Source organism: Ambystoma mexicanum, chromosome 7p (assembly GCF_040938575.1).
Source record: "Ambystoma mexicanum isolate Mex_15411 chromosome 7p, UKY_AmexF1_1, whole genome shotgun sequence".
Taxonomy (NCBI): Eukaryota; Metazoa; Chordata; class Amphibia; order Caudata; family Ambystomatidae; genus Ambystoma; species Ambystoma mexicanum.
In genome coordinates, this window is record NC_090939.1 from 121,243,856 (window position 1) to 121,266,613 (window position 22,758).

Here is a 22,758-nt window from a genome sequence, read left to right on the forward strand (position 1 = left end):
TATCTAGGAATGAAGTGTACTATGGAGAATGGAGGAAGAGACTACTGGGGAAGGAAGAAAACAGTGGAGAGGAAGGAAGAGAACAATGGAGACGGAAGAAAGGTAGCTAGGAATGAAGGGAACAATGGAGAAGGGAAGAAGAAAACACAGGGGAAGAAAGAACAACAGAGAAGGGGGAGGAGAACAATGGAGAAGGAAGAGAACAATGGAGAAGGAAGAAAGATACCTAGACATACAGGGGCTTGGAGAAGGGAGGAAGGGAACAATGGAGAAGGGAGGAAGAGAACACTGGGGAAGGAAGAGAACAATGGAGAAGGAAGAAAGGTAGCTAGGAATGAAGGGAACATTGGAGAAGGGAGGAATAAAACACTGGGGAAGGAAGAAAACAATGGAGAAGGAAGGGAGAGAACAATGGAGAAGGAAGAAAGGTAGCTAGGAATATAGGGGGCAGTGGAGAAGGGAGGAAGAGAACATTGGGGAAGGAAGAGAACAATGGAGAAGGGGGGAAGAAAAAACTGGGGAAGGAAGAGAACAATAGAGAAGGGAAGAAGAAGACACTGGGGAAGGAGGTGGGCAATGGACAAGGAAGTGAGAGAACAACGGAGAAGGAAGAAAGATAGCTAAGAATAAAGGAGGCAGTGGAGAAGGGACGAGAACAATGGAGATGCGAGGAAGAGAACAATGAAGAAGGAAAAAAGGTAAGGAGGAATGAAGGGAACAATGGAGACAGAAGAATGGTCGCTAGGAATGAAGGGAACAATGGAAAAGGTAGGAAGAGAACAATAAAGAAGGAACAACGGTAGCTAACAATGAACGGAACAATGGAGAACGACGGAAGAGAACACTGGAGAAGGAAAAGAACAATGGAGAAGGGAGGAAGAGAACAATGGAGAAGGAAGAGAACAATGGAGAAGGACGAAACATAGCTAGGAATACAGGGGGCAGTGGAGAAGGGAGGAAGAGAATAATGGAGAAGGAAAAACAGTAGCTAGCAATGAAGGGAACAATGGAGAAGGATGGAAGAGAACACTGGAGAAGGAAAAGAACAATGGAGAAGGGAGGAAGAGAACAGTGGAGAAAAAGAGAACAATGGAGAAGGACGAAAGGTAGCTAGGAATACAGGGGCAGTGGAGAAGGGAGGAAGAGAACAATGTAGAAGAGAGGAAGAGAACACTGGGGAAAGAAGAGAACAATGGTGAAGGATGAAAGGTAGCTAGGAATAAATGGGGCAGTGGAAAAGGGAGGAAGAGAACAATGGAGACGGGAGGAAGAGAACAATGGAGATGGGAGTAAGAGAACAATGCAGAAGGAAGAAAGGTAGGGAGGAATCTAGGGAACAATGGAGAAGGAAGAATGGTCGCTAGGAATGCAGGGAACAATGGAGAAGGGAGGAAGAGAACCATGGGGAAGGGGGGATGGTGACAATGGAGAGGAAGAGAACAATGGAGATGGAGGAAAGGTAGATAGGAATGAAGGGAACATGGAGAAGGTTGGAAGAGAACAATGGAGAAGGGAGGAAGAGAACACTGGAGAAGGAAGAGAACAATGGAGAAGGAAGAAAGGTACCTAGGAATGAAGGGAACAATGGAGAAGAGAAAAATGGAGATGGGAGGAAGAGAACAATGCAGAAGGAAGAAAGGTAGGGAAGAATCAAGGGAACAATGGGGAAGGGAGGAAGAGAATAATAGAGAAGGAAGAAAGGTAGGGAGGAATCAAGGGAACAATGGAGAAGGAATAATGGTCACTAGGAATGAAGGGAACAATGGAGAAGGGAGGAAGAGAACAATGGGGAAGGGAGGAATGGGACAATGGAGAAGGAAGAGAACAATGGAGATGGAGGAAAGGTAGATAGGAATGAAGGGAACAATGGAGAAGGGAAAAAGGTAGGGAAGAATCAAGGGAACAATGGAGACGGAAAAATGGTCGCTAGCAATGAAAGGGACAATGGAGAAGGACGGAAGAGAACACTGGAGAAGGAAAAGAACAATGGAGAAGGGTGGAAGAGAACAATGGAGAAGGAAGAGAAAAATGGTGAAGGATGAAAGGTAGCTAGAAATACAGGGGCATTGGTAAAGGGAGGAAGAGACCAATGGAGAAGGGAGGAAGAGAACACTGGGGAAGGAAGCGAACAATGGAGAAGGAAGAAGTTAGCTAGGTATATAGGGGGCAGTGGAGAAGGGAGGAAGAGAACAATGGAGAAGGAAGAACAGTAGCTAGCAATGAAGGGAATAATGGAGAAGGTTAGAAGAGAACACTGGAGAAGGAAACGAACAATGGAGAAGGGAGCTAGAGAACAATGGAGAAGAGTACAATGGAGAAGGATGAAATGTAGCTAGGAATACAGGGGCAGTGGAGAAGGGAGGAAGAGAACAATGGAGAAGGGAGGAAGAGAACACTGGGGAAGGAACAGAACAATGGCGAAGGACGAAAGGTAGCTAGGAATAAAGTGGGCAGTGGAGAAGGGAGGAAGAGAACATATGGAGAAGGGAGTAAGAGAAAAATGCAGAAGGAAGAATGGTAGGGATGAATCTAGGGAACAATGGAGAAGGAAGAATGGTCGCTAGGAATGAAGGGAACAATGGAGAAGGGAGGGCGGGGCCAATGGAGAAGGAAGAGAACAATGGAGATGGAGGAAAGGTAGATAGGAATGAAGGGGACACTGGAGAAGGGGTGAAGAGAAAAATGAAGATGGGAGGAAGAGAACAATGCAGAAGGTAGAAAGGTAGGGACGAATCAAGGGAACAATGGATAAGGGAGGATGAGAATAATAGAGAACAAAGAAAGGTAGGGAGGAATCAAGGGAACAATGGAGAAGGAAGAATGGTCTCTAGGAATGAAGGGAACAATGGAGAAGGGAGGAAGAGAACAATGGGGAAGGGATGAAGGGGACAATGGAGAAGGAAGAGAACAATGGAGATGGAGGAAAGGTAGATAGGAATGAAGGGAACAATGGAGAAGGACAAAAGGTAGGGAGGAATCAAGGGAACACTGGAGACGGAAGAATGGTCCCTAGCAATGAAAGGCACAATGGAGAAGGACGGAAGAGAACACTGGAGAAGGAAAATAACAATGGAGAAGGGAGGAAGAGAACAATGGAGAAGGAAGAGAACAATGGAGATGGATGAAAGGTAGCTAGAAATACAGAGGCATTGGAAAAGGGAGGAAGAGAACAATGGAGAAGGGAGGAAGAGAACACTGGAAGAGAACACTGGGGAAGGAAGCGAACAATGGAGAAGGACAAAAGGTAGCTAGGAATATAGGGGCAGTGGAGAAGGGAGGAAAAGAACAATGGAGAAGGAAGAACAGTAGCTAGCATAAAGGGAACAATGGAGACGGATAGAAGAGAACACTGGAGAAGGAAAAGAACAATGGAGAAGGGAGGAAGCGAACAATGGAGAAGAAGAGAACAATGGAGAAGGATGAAATGTAATTAGGAATACAGGGGCAATGGAGAAGGGAGGAAGAGAACAATGGAGAAGAAGAGAACAATGGAGAAGGATGAAATGTAATTAGGAATACAGGGGCAATGGAGAAGGGAGGAAGAGAACAATGAAGAAGGGAGGAAGAGAACACTGGGGAAGGAAGAGAACAATGGGGAAGGAAGAAAGGTAGCTAGGAATATAGTGAGCAGTGGAGATGGGAGTAAGAGAACAATGGAGAAGGGAGTAAGAGAACAATGCAGAAGGAAGAAAGGTAGGGAGGAATCTAGGGAACAATGGAGAAGGAAGAATGGTCACTAGGAATAAAGGGAACAATGGAGAAGGGGGGAAGAGAACCATGGGGAAGGGATGGCGGGGCCAATGGAGAAGGAAGAGAACAATGGAGATGGAGGAATGAAGGGAACAATGGAGAATGGAGGAAGAGAACAACGGAGAAGGAAGAGAACAATGGAGAAGGAAGAAAGGTACCTAGGAATGAAGGGAACAATGGAGAAGGAGGGAAGAGAACAATGGAGATGGGAGGAGGAGAACAATGCAGAAGGAAGAAAGGTAGGGACAAATCAAGGGAACAATGGAGAAGGGAGGAAGAGAATAATAGAGAACGAAGAAAGGTAGGGAGGAATCAAGGGAAAAATGGAGAAGGAAGAATGGTTGCTAAGAATGAAGGGAACAATGGAAAAGGGGGGAAGAGAACAATGAGGAAGGGAGGAAGGGGGCAATGGAGAAGGAAGAGAACAATGGAGATGGAGGAAAGGTAGCTAGGAATGAAGGGAACAATGGGGAAGGGAGGAAGAGAACACTGGAGAAGGAAGGAAGATAACAATGGAGAAGGGAGGAAGAGAACAATGGAGAAGGAAGAGAACAATGGAGAAGGGGGAAGAGAACAATGGAGATGGGAGGAAGAGAACAATGCAGAAGGAAGAAAGGTAGGGAAGAATCAAGGGAACAATGGAAAAGGGAGGAAGAGAACAATAGAGAAGGAAGAATGGTAGCTCAGAATGAAGGGAACATTGGAGAAGGGAGGAAGAGAACAATAGAGAATGATGAACGGTAGCTAGGAATGAAGGGAACAATGGAGAAGGACGGAAGAGAACAATGTGGAAGGGATGAAGGGGACAATGGAGAAGGAAGAGAAAAATGGAGATGGAGGAAAGGTAGATAGGAATGAAGGGAACAATGGAGAAGGGAAAAAGGTAGGGAAGAATCAAGGGAACAATGGAGACGGAAAAATGGTCGCTAGCAATGAAAGGGACAATGGAGAAGGACGGAAGAGAACACTGGAGAAGGAAAAGAACAATGGAGAAGGGTGGAAGAGAACAATGGAGAAGGAAGAGAAAAATGGTGAAGGATGAAAGGTAGCTAGAAATACAGGGGCATTGGTAAAGGGAGGAAGAGACCAATGGAGAAGGGAGGAAGAGAACACTGGGGAAGGAAGCGAACAATGGAGAAGGAAGAAGTTAGCTAGGTATATAGGGGGCAGTGGAGAAGGGAGGAAGAGAACAATGGAGAAGGAAGAACAGTAGCTAGCAATGAAGGGAATAATGGAGAAGGTTAGAAGAGAACACTGGAGAAGGAAACGAACAATGGAGAAGGGAGCTAGAGAACAATGGAGAAGAGTACAATGGAGAAGGATGAAATGTAGCTAGGAATACAGGGGCAGTGGAGAAGGGAGGAAGAGAACAATGGAGAAGGGAGGCAGAGAACACTGGGGAAGGAACAGAACAATGGCGAAGGATGAAAGGTAGCTAGGAATAAAGTGGGCAGTGGAGAAGGGAGGAAGAGAACATATGGAGAAGGGAGTAAGAGAAAAATGCAGAAGGAAGAATGGTAGGGATGAATCTAGGGAACAATGGAGAAGGAAGAATGGTCGCTAGGAATGAAGGGAACAATGGAGAAGGGAGGGCGGGGCCAATGGAGAAGGAAGAGAACAATGGAGATGGAGGAAAGGTAGATAGGAATGAAGGGGACAATGGAGAAGGGGTGAAGAGAAAAATGAAGATGGGAGGAAGAGAACAATGCAGAAGGTAGAAAGGTAGGGACGAATCAAGGGAACAATGGATAAGGGAGGATGAGAATAATAGAGAACAAAGAAAGGTAGGGAGGAATCAAGGGAACAATGGAGAAGGAAGAATGGTCTCTAGGAATGAAGGGAACAATGGAGAAGGGAGGAAGAACAATGGGGAAGGGATGAAGGGGACAATGGAGAAGGAAGAGAACAATGGAGATGGAGGAAAGGTAGATAGGAATGAAGGGAACAATGGAGAAGGACAAAAGGTAGGGAGGAATCAAGGGAACACTGGAGACGGAAGAATGGTCCCTAGCAATGAAAGGCACAATGGAGAAGGACGGAAGAGAACACTGGAGAAGGAAAATAACAATGGAGAAGGGAGGAAGAGAACAATGGAGAAGGAAGAGAACAATGGAGATGGATGAAAGGTAGCTAGAAATACAGAGGCATTGGAAAAGGGAGGAAGAGAACAATGGAGAAGGGAGGAAGAGAACACTGGAAGAGAACACTGGGGAAGGAAGCGAACAATGGAGAAGGACAAAAGGTAGCTAGGAATATAGGGGCAGTGGAGAAGGGAGGAAAAGAACAATGGAGAAGGAAGAACAGTAGCTAGCATAAAGGGAACAATGGAGACGGATAGAAGAGAACACTGGAGAAGGAAAAGAACAATGGAGAAGAGAGGAAGCGAACAATGGAGAAGAAGAGAACAATGGAGAAGGATGAAATGTAATTAGGAATACAGGGGCAATGGAGAAGGGAGGAAGAGAACAATGGAGAAGAAGAGAACAATGGAGAAGGATGAAATGTAATTAGGAATACAGGGGCAATGGAGAAGGGAGGAAGAGAACAATGAAGAAGGGAGGAAGAGAACACTGGGGAAGGAAGAGAACAATGGGGAAGGAAGAAAGGTAGCTAGGAATATAGTGAGCAGTGGAGATGGGAGTAAGAGAACAATGGAGAAGGGAGTAAGAGAACAATGCAGAAGGAAGAAAGGTAGGGAGGAATCTAGGGAACAATGGAGAAGGAAGAATGGTCACTAGGAATAAAGGGAACAATGGAGAAGGGGGGAAGAGAACCATGGGGAAGGGATGGCGGGGCCAATGGAGAAGGAAGAGAACAATGGAGATGGAGGAATGAAGGGAACAATGGAGAATGGAGGAAGAGAACAACGGAGAAGGAAGAGAACAATGGAGAATGAAGAAAGGTACCTAGGAATGAAGGGAACAATGGAGAAGGAGGGAAGAGAACAATGGAGATGGGAGGAGGAGAACAATGCAGAAGGAAGAAAGGTAGGGACAAATCAAGGGAACAATGGAGAAGGGAGGAAGAGAATAATAGAGAACGAAGAAAGGTAGGGAGGAATCAAGGGAAAAATGGAGAAGGAAGAATGGTTGCTAAGAATGAAGGGAACAATGGAAAAGGGAGGAAGAGAACAATGAGGAAGGGAGGAAGGGGGCAATGGAGAAGGAAGAGAACAATGGAGATGGAGGAAAGGTAGCTAGGAATGAAGGGAACAATGGGGAAGGGAGGAAGAGAACACTGGAGAAGGAAGGAAGATAACAATGGAGAAGGGAGGAAGAGAACAATGGAGAAGGAAGAGAACAATGGAGAAGGGGGAAGAGAACAATGGAGATGGGAGGAAGAGAACAATGCAGAAGGAAGAAAGGTAGGGAAGAATCAAGGGAACAATGGAAAAGGAAGGAAGAGAACAATAGAGAAGGAAGAATGGTAGCTCAGAATGAAGGGAACATTGGAGAAGGGAGGAAGAGAACAATAGAGAATGATGAACGGTAGCTAGGAATGAAGGGAACAATGGAGAAGGATGGAAGAGAACAATGTGGAAGGGATGAAGGGGACAATGGAGAAGGAAGAGAAAAATGGAGATGGAGGAAAGGTAGATAGGAATGAAGGGAACAATGGAGAAGGGAAAAAGGTAGGGAAGAATCAAGGGAACAATGGAGACGGAAAAATGGTTGCTATCAATGAAAGGGACAATGGAGAAGGACGGAAGAGAACACTGGAGAATGAAAAGAACAATGGAGAAGGGTGGAAGAGAACAATGGAGAAGGAAGAGAACAATGGAGAAGGACGAAAGGTAGCTAGAAATACAGGGGCATTGGTAAAGGGAGGAAGAGACCAATGGAGAAGGGAGGAAGAGAACACTGGGGAAGGAAGCGAACAATGGAGAAGGAAGAAGGTAGCTAGGAATATAAGGGGCAGTGAAGAAGGGAGGAAGAGAACACTGGGGAAGGAAGCGAAAAATGGAGAAGGATGAAAGGTAGCTAGGAATATAGGGGGCAGTGGAGAAGGGAGGAAGAAAACAATGGAGAAGGAAGAACAGTAGCTAGCAATGAAGGGAACAATGGAGAAGGATAGAAGAGAACACTGGAGAAGGAAACGAACAATGGAGAAGGGAGGAAGAGAACAATGGAGAAGAGTACAATGGAGAGGGATGACATGTAGCTAGGAATACAGGGGCAGTGGAGAAGGGAGGAAGAGAACAATGGAGAAGGGAGGAAGAGAACACTGGGGAAGGAACAGAACAATGGCGAAGGACGAAAGGTAGCTAGGAATAAAGTGGGCAGTGGAGAAGGGAGGAAGAGAACATATGGAGAAGGGAGTAAGAGAACAATGCAGAAGGAACAAAGGTATGGATGAATCTAGGGAAAAATGGAGAAGGAAGAACGGTCACTAGGAATGAAGGGAACAATGGAGAAGGGAGGGCGGGCCAATGGAGAAGGAAGAGAACAATGGAGATGGCAGAAAGGTAGATAGGAATGAAGGGGACAATGGAGAAGGGGGGAATAGAAAAATGAAGATGGGAGGAAGAGTACAATGCAGAAGGAAGAAAGGTAGGGATGAATCAAGGGAACAATGGAGAAGGGAGGAAGAGAATAATAGAGAACAAAGAAAGGTAGGGAGGAATCAAGGGAACAATGGATAAGGAAGAATGGTCGCTAGGAATGAAGGGAACAATGGAGAAAGGAGGAAGAGAACAATGGGGAAGGGATGAAGGGGACAATGGAGAAGGGAGAGAACAATGGAGATGGAGGAAAGGTAGATAGGAATGAAGGGAACAATGGAGAAGGACAAAAGGTAGGGAGGAATCAAGGGAACACTGGAGACGGAAGAATGGTCCCTAGCAATGAAAGGCACAATAGAGAAGGACGGAGGAGAACACTGGAGAAGGAAAATAACAATGGAGAAGGGAGGAAGAGAACAATGGAGAAGGAAGAGAACAATGAAGATGGATGAAAGGTAGCTAGAAATACAGAGGCATTGGAAAAGGGAGGAAGAGAACAATGGAGAAGGGAGGAAGAGAACACTGGGGAAGGAAGCGAACAATGGAGAAGGACAAAAGGTAGCTAGGAATATAGGGGGCAGTGGAGAAGAGAGGAAAATAACAATGGAGAAGGAAGAACAGTAGCTAGCAATGAAGGGAACAATGGAGACGGATAGAAGAGAACACTGGAGAAGGAAAAGAACAACGGAGAAGGGAGGAAGCGAACAATGGAGAAGAAGAGAACAATGGAGAAGGATGAAATGTAGTTAGGAATACAAGGGCAGTGGAGAAGGGAGGAAGAGAACAATGGAGAAGGGAGGAAGAGAACACTGGGGAAGGAAGAGAACAATGGCGAAGGACGAAAGGTAGCTAGGAATATAGTGGGCAGTGGAGATGGGAGTAAGAGAACAATGGAGAAGGGAGTAAGAGAACAATGCAGAAGGAAGAAAGGTAGGGAGGAATCTAGGGAACAATGGAGAAGGAAGAATGGTCACTAAGAATAAATGGAACAATGGAGAAGGGGGAAGAGAACCATGGGGAAGGGATGGCGGGGCCAATGGAGAAGGAAGAGAACAATGGAGATGGAGAAAAGGTAGATAGGAATGAAGGGAACAATGGAGAATGGAGGAAGAGAACAACGGAGAAGGAAGAGAACAATGGAGAAGGAAATAAGGTACCTAGGAATGAAGGGAACAATGGAAAAGGGGGGAAGAGAACAATGGAGATGGGAGGAGAAGAACAATGCAGAAGGAAGAAAGGTAGGGACGAATCAAGGGAACAATGGAGAAGGGAGGAAGAGGATAATAGAGAACGAAGAAAGGTGGGGAGGAATCAAGGGAAAAATGGAGAAGGAAGAATGGTTGCTAGGAATCAAGGGAACAATGGAAAAGGGAGGAAGAGAACAATGGGGAAGGGAGGAAGGGGGCAATGGGAAGGAAGAGAACAATGGAGATGGAGGAAAGGTAGCTAGGAATGAAGGGAACAATGGGGAAGGGAGGAAGAGAACACTGGAGAAGGAAGGAAGATAACAATGGAGAAGGGAGGAAGAGAACAATGGAGAAGGAAGAGAACAATGGAGAAGGAAGAATGGTAGCTCAGAATGAAGGGAACGTTGGAGAAGGGAGGAAGAAAACAATAGAGAATGATGAACGGTAGCTAGGAATGAAGGGAACAATGGAGAAGGATGGAAGAGAAAAATGGGGAAGGGATGAAGGGGACAATGGAGAAGAAAGAGAACAATGGAGATGTCGGAAAGGTAGATAGGAATGAAGGGAACAATGGAGAAGGACAAAAAGTAGGGAGGAATCAAGGGAACACTGGAGACAGAAGAATGGTCCCTAGCAATGAAAGGGACAATGGAGAAGGACGGAAGAGAACACTGGAGATGGAAAAGAACAATGGAGAAGGGAGGAAGAGAACTATGGTAATAATGGAGAAGGAAGGAAGGAAGGAAGGAAGGAAGGAAGGAAGGAAGGAAGGAAGGAAGGAAGGAAGGAAGGAAAGGAGGGAAGGAGGGAAGGAGGGAAGGAAGGAAGGAAGGAAGGAAGGAAGGAAGGAAGGAAGGAAGGAAGGAAGGAAGGAAGGAAGGAAGGAAGGAAACAATAGAAAAGAATGGTTGGAGGGAAGGGAACATGGAGAAGGAAGGGAACAATGGAGAAGGAGGGAAGGGAGCAATGGAGGAGGAAGGAAGTGATCAATGGAGGAAGAAGGGAGGGAGCAGTGGAGAAGGAAGCAATGGAACAATGGAGGTGTAAGAAAGGGGGCAATGGAGGCAGAAGGGAGGGAACAATGGAGGCAGAAGGGAGGGGCAGTGGAGGAAGAAGGAAGGGAACAATAGAGGAGGAAGGAAGGGAACAATAGAGGAGGAAGGAAGGGAACAATAGAGGAGGAAGGAAGGGAGCAGTGGGGAAGGAAGGAAGGAAGGAAGGAAGGAAGGAAGGAAGGAAGGAAGGAAGGAAGGAAGGAAGGAAGGAAGGAAGGAAGGAAGGAAGGAAGGAAGGAAGGAAGGAAGGAAGGAAGGAAGGAAGGAAGGAAGGAAGGAAGGAAGGAAGGAAGGAAGGAAGGAAGGAAGGAAGGAAGGAAGGAAGGAAGGAAGGAAGGAAGGAAGGAAACAGTGGAGGATGGAGGAAGGGAGCAGTGGGGGATGGAGGAAGGGTGCAGTGGGGGAGGATGGTAGGAAAAAAGGAATGAAACAATAGAGAAAAAAGGAGGGGTACAATTTAGAACAAGAGATGGAGGGAGGCATAGATGGGGAAGTGAAGAGGAGGACAAGAAGGGGAGAGAAGAGAAAAGAAAAAAGAGGGGCTGCAAGGGAGAGGGGAGGGGAATGCAGGGCAGCATTGCTCTGAGTATGTGCAGTCAGGGCAGCGCGGCTCTGGGTAGTGCAAGGGAACAAGGCACTGTAGGGTTACAGTTACAGCCCCTAAGTGCGTGGAAGGACGGAGGCAGTGCAGGGGTGACTGTTTAAGAAAGAAGCTGGTACCCAGTGAGACTCTGAGGGTAGCCAAGCAAACAGTCGGTACAGCAGACAGGTAGGTCAGATAGTTCAGCAGGGGAGGGAGAGAGAGAAAGCAGAAGAGGAAAGTGTTGAGCAGAATCCGGAGCTTCTGGTGATCGGGCTCAAGTTTGAGAGGAGAAGGGAGGCCATTCCAGAGGGAGGCACCTGCAGAGGAGAGAGATCTGCCCCCCCACCCCCACTCTCTGCCTGGAGAAGCGTCTAACCCTTTGAGAGATGGAGTTAGCTGAGAAGGAAGGTATTTTGGAACAGAGCGTTGGATGTAGTGGTGGGCCCCAGCCCAGAAAGCCTTGTGAACAATGCAAAGGGTCTTGAACCTGATCCTTGCAGCTACCTGGAGCCAGCAGGGAGATTTCAGGGCTGGAGGGATATGTTCCCTGGGCGTGAGGCCAAGGATAAGTCTTGCAGTCCTGTTCGCGATTAGTTGCAAAGGGCGGAGTGTAGTCAAAGGTAGCTTGAGAAAAAGGCTGTTGCAGTAGTCCTGCCTAGAGAAAACCAGGGCTCTGGATACAGTGAGCATCTGGGGGAAAGTGACAAAGGGAAGAGTTGCTTTGAGGAGGTACAGCTGCTAGTGGGACTTCATGGTGACGCCCGAGTTGTGAGAAGAGAGAGACAGAGAGTGGAGTCGAAGATGACACCAATGTTTTTTGCCTCGAAGGAAGGTGAAGGAAGAGAGCCCAAGGCGGCTACGAGAATGAGAGAGGGAAAGCAGGGGCAGGGGTCCCAATGAGAAGGATCTACATCTTACTGACATTAAGGCAGAGATCATTGGAAGTGCACCAATCCTGAATCACGGATAGACAGTCAGGAATGAGCGATAGAGAGGAGCCTGAAGGAAAGCCGAGTGTCATCCTCACTCCCACCTTCTTGAGTGCTTTAAAACACTTCTCTGTGTATAGGCACTATACAAATAAACAATAAATAAATTAAAAAACAAATACGTAAATAAATACCACCCAGCTGCAAAGTTGGTACTTATTTATCAACCTTGCAAGTATGAAAGGCTGAGTTGGGCTTGCCAGGATTCGAAGCTGCAACCTGCGGATGACACACAGATTGGAGCAGTTAACGCTCAACCCGCTGAGTTACCTTACCAGGCATGTATTGCAGGAGCATCTTCCCTGCATCCTCCCGCACGGATCTGCAGGTATGGCAAGGGCGTCCTGATGAATGGTACCTGTGCAGAAGATCCTCTCTTATTACTGCCAGACCTGAAGAAGAAGTTGGCGCTACATGGGCATCCGTGAACTGGCAAGGAGTACATGCTGCAAACAAATGTGCATCGCAAAAAGATGCATATGTTTGAGTTGTCTAACACAATTTTACAAAGCAGGAGAAAAGAAAATCACTGCAAATGATTGGCTCAAAGATGACTGTAGCTCAGAAGCTCGGTGTGAAGGAAGGAGACGTGGTCAAGTCTATTGATGGGCTCAAGGATAACTGTGGTTCAGAAGCTCGGTGTGAAGGATGAAGACGTGGTCCAGTCTATTGATGGGCTCAAGGATAACTGTGGTTCAGAAGCTCGTTGTGAAGAATGAAGACGTGGTCCAGTCTATTGATGGGCTCAAGGATAACTGTGGTTCAGAAGCTCGGTGTGAAGGATGAAGACGTGGTCCAGTCTATTGATGGGCTCAAGGATAACTGTGGTTCAGAAGCTCGTTGTGAAGAATGAAGACGTGGTCCAGTCTATTGATGGGCTCAAGGATACCTGTGGTTCAGAAGCTCGGTGTGAAGGATGGAGACATGGTCCAGTCTATTGATGGGCTCAAGGATAACTGTGGTTCAGAAACTCGGTGTGAAGGATGAAGACGTGGTCCAGTCTATTGATGGTCTCAAGGATAACTGTGGTTCAGAAGCTCGGTGTGAAGGATGAAGACGTGGTCCAGTCTATTGATGGGCTCAAGGATAACTGTGGTTCAGAAGCTCGGTGTGAAGGATGGAGATGTGGTCCCCTCTATTAAAGGGCTAAAGGTGACTGCAGATCACAAGCTCAGTGTGAAGGATGAAGATGTGGTCCTGTCTATTGATGAGCTCAAGGATAACTGCGGATCAGAAGCTCAGTATGAAGGATCGAGATGTTGTCCCGTCTATCAATGAGCTCAAGGATAACTGTTGACCAATAGCTCAGTGTGAAGGATGGAGATGTTGTCCTGTCTATTGATGGGTTCAAGGATGACTGCAGATCAGAAGCTCAGTGTGAAAGATGGAGATGTGGTGCTGTCTATCGATGAGCTCACGGATGACTGCAGCTCAGAAGCTCGTGTGAAGGATGGAGATGAGGTGCTGTCTATCGATGAGCTCAAGGATGACTGTAGCTCAGAAGCTCGTGTGAAGGATGGAGATGCGGTGCTGTGTATCGATGAGCTCAAGGATGACTGTTGCTCAGAAGCTCGTGTGAAGGATGGAGATGCGGTGCTGTCTATCGATGAGCTCAAGGATGACTGTAGCTCAGAAGCTTGTGTGAAGGATGGAGATGCGGTGCTGTGTATCGATGAGCTCAAGGATGACTGTAGCTCAGAAGCTCGTGTGAAGGATGGAGATGCGGTGCTGTGTATCGATGAGCTCAAGGATGACTGTAGCTCAGAAGCGTGTGTGAAGGATGGAGATGTGGTGCTGTCTATTGATTGGCTCAAGGAGACATGTAGCTCAGAAGCTCTTCTGACACCTATGAGACGTGTCCACATTAACTCTGCCGCAAAGCTTGCAAGGTCAGATGTCTTTAAAAGATTGTCCATAATGACAATAGTAGCCACTTTCAGAAGTTGCGACCGTGGTGTTGTATTAAACCCACAGTTTCTTAAAGTGGAACTGAAACCATCTCTAGCTGCAAATTCCCCTTGGGAAGCACTCTACACCCCCTTCTTCACCCCCCCCGTCTGCCCCCCACGTTGTCTATGCAAGTGATTTGCACTTTCCCAACGTTTTCAGATCAGCTGCCAGATCAACCATTTATTTGCTATGATGACCATCGGTGATTTGTTGTCTCTCTGCATCATCAAATAGTCATATACTAATAGGCGGCAAGGATGTGGATGTGAGCGATGACACTTCCCAGCGAGTGCCCTTTTAAGACAGGTTCTACAGCATGCAAGCTCGACAGATGGGCACATCTGCACTCACAGGGAGATGACGTCATGCACACTGCACACACTTATTATTTTCCTTTCATAGTACCCCCTCCAGCTTTATCACCTTTTCAAGGTATTTTGAATTTCTGATCGTTCAAAATTCATAGCCAGTTGCATAAGTGCCCGAATAATTGTGTTTCAGCTGGAAACAGGTGCCCCTCTCAGAATTGGGCAGGAATGAGCTGTCCTTATGTGTCTTGAACACAAACACATGTATAACGGCAGCTAAAGGTCCCTAGAATTATCAACATGCTAAGGCCATTCTTTCCAAAGACTACGGCCCTCATTACAAGTCAGGCGTTAAGGGTTTAAGGGCGCCGTCGGCCCCGTTAACCCTTAACGCCTGACGCCTGATTCACACTTTAACGCCTGCTTTTTGGAGGCGTTAAAGTCCAAGGCGCTAAGCGACCTTGGTGCTAATTACGGCACCGTGATTTACGGTGCCGTAATTAGCGCCTTCCCCATCCCCATTATGCCCTATGGGGCAAAAATGGGGAAGGGCAAATGGTGAATGGGGAATTACCACCCCACTCACCTTGGAATGGGGCGGTAATTCCGCCATCCACCATGGCGGAATCCGGCATGGAGACTGGTGCTAATAGCACCATGGTCCACCACCTGACTTGTAATGAGGGCCAAGTGAGCTCATTTGACTGCATCAGGTAAACCTCCCTGGAGATTCCCATCTGTATGTTAATACTGCATAAGAGAACGCCCACACAGGCATGCAAGTCAGCTGCTTAGACACGCCAAGGTCATCAATGAATGTGGACTTACCAGTTGGGGTGAGGTGTCTCCAGCTGATGACGGGCTCGGGGCGCCCGTTCGCCATGCACACCAGGGTCACGTTGCTGCCCTCGTTCACAGTGATGTCCGACGAAATGTTGGAGATCTTTGGTGGAACTGCAGAGGAAGAAGCCATTGAGTCCAGGTTAGAAATTCCATAACGACACACAGAACAAGAGAAGCATTGCAGAACTGGGCCGGATGGCAGGGAGCATGACCTAGTCTCCCTCTTGTTCTCTCATTGGGGTTCTAGCACCAGCTGACATTAAATAGTCTAGGAAGCAAACAACAGAGCTGAGAGGGACCATCTGCCACTTCAAAACCAGCCATGTGTGGTGGATGCTGTTGGCGCTGTACAGGATAATGCACGGTGAAGCATGCACTAACTGCTCTGTGACTTGTTTAAACTTAAAGTATCCTTTCGAACTAACCACGAGACCTTAAGGGTCTGGAAGTCATGATACTGGAGACCCCAAGAGCAGAGGACTGCAACCTATGGCTCGCCAGATGTTTAAGACTACAACTCCCAGGATTCTTCATCATTGACTATGTTTGTGATGGTTGGTGGGAGTTGAAGTCCAAATCAAATGGAGAGACAAAGGTTGCAGATCCCTGCCCCAGAGGTAAATGTATCCCAGAACAGAACATGTGGCACCATATATTATGCTAGAGCAAAACAGTTCTTTGTATTTGGCAAAGGTTAATACATGTTATTTTAATATCCTGAAAGGAAGAACACCCCAAATTGAACCGAATGTTCACAATCGGATTCTAGTGTGTACAGCAATAACATTACTCCACTCACTTGTCTTGCAGCCATATTATAAGTTGCAAAGTTTTGTCATGTTCTTTTTTTATTCCCCCTTCCTCTATGGCTATCTTATGCTTGAACTTGTAGCAGATACTTTCTGGTGATGCCAGGCAAGAGTGGCTTCCTAAATATTGGCAGCCTTTCTGATGCCACAACCTTTTCTCCCGCTCCAATGTAATCAGCGTGAGGCGACAAATGACAAGAGGAAGCATGGTGCAAAGTGTAATATTCTAATGGGGTGCTGATGCTAACAGAAGCAGCATGACATCTCTGCATTGCAGTTGTCTGTAACATCATTGAATGTAAAATACCACAAGCATAACAAAAAAGACTATGTTCCATTTATATATATGTGCACTAGGACCCGAACCGGCCCATAAAGCTGGGAGTTGCCCAATACCACTTTAAGATGAGTAGTAGCACCCGTGAGATGGATGGGGATGCAGATTAATACTCGTGCATCGAATCAATAATGACAACTCAATAGTTTGGCAAAGGGAGTCTGTTTAATGACAAGTACAAAAATCGGGGAGTTCATGAACATCAGCTGTTGCTTGATCTTCCTTCTCGCTTCACAACTCCAACAAACTTCATAAAAAACACATTATTTATACTAAAAACTTGTCATCACTGATGTGTAACGCTTAAAATGTTGCATGCAACTTTATTGGTTCTCGGAAGGTAACTTTAATATAGGTACTATGTATATATATATATATGTATATGGTAACAAAGTGAGAGGATTGGATAAACAGTGTCAGATGGGGCATCTGACTCCTTCCTTTAAAATGGCTGCCGTAGACGTCACTAAAAGTATGACGTCTCATTGGCTTTATTAACTATAGGATCCTAGATCACTTAGTTCACTATGATTGGGTTGGCATCAACCACACTCATACTTTTCCTCCAGCCTAGCAGCGTGCAGAATATCCGGCCAGGTGCAGGGAATTTGTTCACTCCCCCAGCCTCCCTCCAATGATTGCAACAATCAATCACCACTTCAGTGGTCATGTGTCAATTATTTCTTTGTATCTTGGCCTTGAGACTGCTCTTGGTCTGGAAAAGTGAAGGCGCCTGGGCATGGCACAATTCCATGCGTAGGTTTGAAAGTTTCATCTCTGCTGCTGGCTCGGTCACGTGATTCTGACACTGTGAAAGTTATCTTATTATCCATACAATTTGTGCATTTGATTTACTTTTGTCAGCCTTCTGCCTCCTGAGGCTTATCTTGACCTTTCAGAATAGGATACTCTGTTCTTCTCTACATTAAATGAATCTACTGTTGGTCTACTTCAGCTGGTACGACCATGGCTTCTTGGCATGACTTGCCTTCGTCTGAGTGTCGGTAATTCTTGATTTCCCTGCTGCAAAACTATCCTTGTGAGACCTTAAATAACATTTGGTCCGTTCTGCTCTTGTGCATAGTGGAAGTATACTTATATACAGTTATTTTCTTGAGGTAGATATGTATAGGTGGCACTTGCCACACTCTATTTTACTATTAAGCTTTAGCAAGCCTCACGGTTTTCTAAGCTTCTTGTGGTTCCTTTCATATGTACACGTGTAAGCTGGCTGAATATCTTCTTCACACGCATGGCATAAGCTTCTAACATTTGACATTGTTATTTCGCTTTGAACTCAGTGTGTCACTTATCCATGGTGTTTCGTCTCTTTTCATCATTCATAGGTCGTCATATATTTTATGTGTGAGTCAGTCTGGGTTCTTGTGACATCAGCATTCATCTTCTTTTAGGACTTTCTTGGTTTCTCCCGGTACTGCATTTTAAAAATCGTCATTCTGTCTCACTTGTCAGTATGGTTTTCTCAATGGGTACCTTATTGTCCAAGGTTTCTTAGGTGCAGGTACTTCAATACATGCTGTCAGTCTGATAGGTACTGGACAGTGCCCTGCTGCTGATCTCTGTTGGTTTATTTGCTCATCATACGTCTCATATTTCGGCGTGAACGTTCCTGGCTCCTCAAAATGGGCGGTGGGGGTGTGAATCGTGTTTGGGACCTCCTCTACATATGTATGTATTTATATATATATATATATGTATATATATATATATTCAGTGAAAAAACTTTAATTGAAGTGAAGTTAAGGTGACTGTTTAACACAATACATTGACAAGTGATGGAAGCTACACCACCTTATCTTTGAACCCCGAATTGCGCAGCCTATGAGTAAATTTATGATATCACAAATGACATTTCTTACATCTTTGATGGCATTACTGGAAACAAGAGCACAGTGATAGCCTTTACCAATGACATCACCCACACCCCAGGTCCTGCCAGGGCCACTTGGCCCCGATAGCTGGTGTGTGGGACACCTGCCTAGTTGCCTGGGGATTCTCGCGATGGCTTCAACGCTGTCGCGAAAAGTTGAAAATAAGCAGAAATAAACAATAAGCCTAGCAGACCACCAACTCTCAAACAGCTCACTCACTCCTGTTGCGCCCTCCCACAACCCACCCTGCAGATAAAAATCAGTTTCACCTCCGACTAACATCATTTTAACCATGTTGCAAGTTTATGTTCTCACAAGAATTCTCACGAGAACACCTCATATTGCTGTAAACACAATGTTGGCTTTTCTTTTCTGCTCCGAGGTCCACCCTGTGAGATACATAACAGTTTTCAGTTAAGGAGGCACCCCGCTTTCCATCACATGTGTCAACAAAACTATTGGACAGATATGCACCAAATGAACAAAAGGCACACCTGCATCTCTGTGTGCCACACCTGAAACACAGTTGAAGCAAAACTGTCCAGCGGTTTAGGGTGTGCGCCTGTTTAAAAACTGCTCATTTTCCCTACGGAAAAATCTCTGTAAAGAGAAAAAAAAAAAGGTTTTGGACACCTCTAAGATTGGCAGGTTCAGACCCTCCTCTTATACATTTAGCTCAATGCCCCCATGTCTTACCTAAGATCACAATCTATCAGGAGTTTTCTCGCCTTGTATGTTAATAACGTTTCCTCATCATATCCCACTCCTCCCTATTGGTCAGTAAAGCTGGGTCACCTTAAAATGACCCCAGTTTCGCTTTACCGGCCGGGCACAGACGATTTTTCCCTGGTTCGACACATTTTGGTGAATTTCACTTCTTGCGGACAATTTTTATTTGATTTTGTCCAACATGTCAGGCAGTTATGAGGCTGACACATTTTGTAGTCTCCTAATAAGAAATGTCAGGGGAAACAATCAGATTTTGGGCAAAAATTGTCATTTCGGGAGGCAAAATGTCTGAAATTGCTAATTTTGCACTGCAGACAAAATGTGCACAACGAGATAACTTTGCTCAGAATTCAGCAATTTCTCTGCAGAATGAATTTCACCCATTTTGCCTGCTCCTTCTCATCGCCTGGTTACAGTATCGTGCAATGCCTCTTGTTCCCTACGGTGCACCAAGCTTCTCGATGAAGCTCTTCTCTTCCTTCAAATAAATACAGATACAGAGACACACATTGTGGGCTTGCACATGCACGGATGATTCTGACCTAGAATCAGAGGCCAGCTTAGAGTCCAGATCTGCAACTTTGCTTGAGAGATGTCCCAAATGTCTATCCGGTGGAATCTCCTGGGAGCCGACTGCAAGAGTTGTAGTGGTCACCTTCGGCCGGTTTGTCAAAGATTGGAACCAAGATCTCAGCCACCTATCCCATCCAGCGTCTGCCTGTTTTTTTCCCCATACTCTAAAGGTATTGTGGAATCAATGGAAGAACAAGCACTGGCAAAGCCAACAATCCTTTTCCAGGCATTGTCAAATTGGTATGGCAAGGTCATAAGACGACAACGACTGGTACATGGAAATGCCTGGCAAATGACAATACAAGAGCCAAAACTGTTTTCGTTGCCAGCATTCGTTTGGAAGATGTCATGCAAGTAACAGATAAAATGATGCACATGTTGCATACAAGTAAAGTGATGGAAAGTACACATTGTTAAGACATTTTATCATAGCAGAATCTGCTTTACAACTGCAATTAAGGAAATACATTTCAGAAGACTGTTTAGAAATAACAATTACATTCCCTTAAAAGCACAACGTTAGCTCAAGAAGATCCCAGGTGGAATGTTTTGATTGGGGAGAATCAGGTAGTGGGTTGGAATGGCTATAGTGTTGCGGAACGGATGATGTCATCTCTAGTGCCCACCCCAAAATCTCTGTCATACTGGAAGCAAAGCAGGAAGACTCGACCAGGTATCATCTCAACACCGCACTGAAGATATGAGAAACGTTATGCACTCAGATAACCATAACGGATGTACCCTAGAACTAACTTGGTTGAAGGATGACAGCATACACCATTGGTTATTGAAGAGCTGTAAGTGCATACCGACGAGAGTAAAGTGACATCATAAAGGGAAGACACAATGATGCACACAAACGATATAAGAATACTTGCAGAATGAAAGTGTAATACAGCTATTGAAGTAATCAAGTAAAAAGAGGTGGGGAAATCATCTATGCTGAGAAAACAAATTAGATGAAGCTCAACTAATGTATATATGCAGAAATGCAAGGTAGACGAGTTACATAGAAGCTTACTGCAGTAGAATCTATAACATGAGTAAAGCGTCCATGATGAGAAGATGGACGGCGGATCATGTCAAAACTACCTCAGAAACAAACCAGGGCTGCTGATCTGAAACGCTGAAGAAAACAGCTTCATGCAAGCAACAAAGAATATCTGTTTTGCTGAGATGAGGATGGCACATCAAGACATCATTGGAAAGTACAAAGGGAGTTAATCAGGATAAGCTATGAACGAAGGACACATTTTTTTGGGTTAAGCAGAAGCAGAAACATCTGCAAGTCCCAAGCATTGGACAATCAAGGGTGCAGAAAGCACACGTAAGATGAAGCAACCAAGTCTTTAGAGACTAAGAAGAGTACTAGCACCCAGCATAATTAAATCAAATAGCAGTAAATAACAGGGCAAAATGGACACATTTGTGGTCCACTAACATGTGATGCAAGACTCAAAAGCAAGTTCTATTTATTAAGTCTCGGACGAAGATAGTGGTGTACCCTGACTCCCTTAAAGATCCCACAGAAGAAAACAGTCAGCAAAGTCAACTACAAAGGAGAAGCCTTGGCTCATGGTCTAACTGATGAGAGATGGTAGGATAATTAACCAATGTGGGCAGTCTGATGTTGTTCCCCGCACCTGGGTTTAGTTTTTCTTATGTGCTGCTAGCGAGCAGAATGTCCTAAATTGAGAAAGTATGCCAACCAATCATGAGTGGTTATGTAGCGGCATACTATACAATGTTGCACAGGCCAACCCGCTGATGTTACTATGCTATAATCAGTATTATACGTATTAAGAGGTGGTCCAAGGCATGACTACTAGCTAAGGGGCATTCAGTGATATTACTAATACTTAAATGGTATATAGGTACATATGTACCCTTAACCAATCCCTCCCTTCAATAGGTTTTATTGTTTTCCACATAGGATGAAGTCATAGATGACAATTGTTGCCTTTGTATAATCGAAAATTAAATGTGAGTGTGTGGACTAGATTTCGGTGTTCGCCAGATTCCTTGTACTTTATTTGAGCTGATAATAAAGTAGTACTTTGCCATATTTGGTTATTTGGTTCTGAGACAATTATTGGCAATTCCATCGATCACACGAGACGCTCCACGGTGCTAGCGCACAATAGTGACAAGCATGGCTACGGGCAGTCAATATAAAAAGCCAAACACCCAGACTCCGTGAGTCCTACATCACATCTCTCTTATCTTCACTTCCTATGCCAACAGTGCTGGCCTATAGCCTGTGGGCAAAATGTGGCCCTGGAGGGCATTATTAATGGCCCGTCATGTCACCTGAGTTTAATGATAGTATTGCCTGTCCTAAAGTCCGTTTTTCTCTTTGCATCCTCACATCTTTTTAAAACATGATTAAAGTCTCATGATAAAAATATATCACATTGGTAATGCAGTGTATCACACAGTTTACAGTCAAAAACAGAAAAAGAAATAAAAATGGCCATTCAAAACCCGTTTTATGTTTGTTTTAAAAAAATCTAATTTGCACACATACACCCCTAGCATTTTCTTAGTTGCTATTCATAATGACCTTAAATACCCAGAGGTTTCTAAGCGCTGACCTGGGGACCGAACTTGTGTTTTGTGTCGTCTTGCTTCCAAGGCGAACACATTCCCGCTGAGCTATCCACCCGGGACATCCCCAGAAACAGATTGTGGAGACATGTCTGCACTAAGCCAAATCTCCCATGCTTGTGGCAACATTGTTGTCTCCCATGGCTGAGTCAGTTGTGATTTCCCAACTAGCCCGTAATAAGAACACTATTTCCAGGCATTTATTCGGCTTTTGCAGGCCACATATCTGCGAGGAGCTGTACTGCGAGTGCGAGGAGGTCCTCCCAGGAGCCCTGAACCCAGCACTCCAATATGAGCCGGGGTTACAATTATATATAAACGTATACATATATATTTGATCGGGGCCAGATCGGCTCTGGGGAAATCAGCGTCAGTGTCTAAATGTCACCCTGATTGTGATTCATTGTGCGAATAAGTGGAGAGAAACGCGACCTCACTTTTCCCAGTACTGCGCTGCGGCGCGCTGTGCACGCGCCAGCACTCGGGCCCCGCTGCTAAAGGCACACTGTCCGGCTCTCTCTGCCTATCCTACAGGCTGCAGAAACATGCCTGCATGGGAGATTACAGTAGTAGCAGGAAAAGAAAGCCAAAGGGATGTCTTAGCAGACTGTAGTGCCTCCTGCTGGAAGTCCCCACACCTGTGCC

At 45.5% G+C, this 22,758-nt stretch overlaps 1 protein-coding gene across 4 annotated transcripts in view; it reads right to left on the reverse strand.

Moving 5' to 3' along the window:
- Window positions 1–22,758, reverse strand: part of LSAMP (limbic system associated membrane protein) — a 1,269,728-nt gene that overhangs the window by 479,863 nt on the left and 767,107 nt on the right. For all 4 annotated transcript variants that reach the window (XM_069635910.1, XM_069635911.1, XM_069635913.1 and 1 more), the window contains exon 3: window positions 15,152–15,277. In XM_069635910.1, the coding sequence (XP_069492011.1) occupies window positions 15,152–15,277 (126 nt within the window). The remainder of the gene's footprint in view (window positions 1–15,151; window positions 15,278–22,758) is intronic.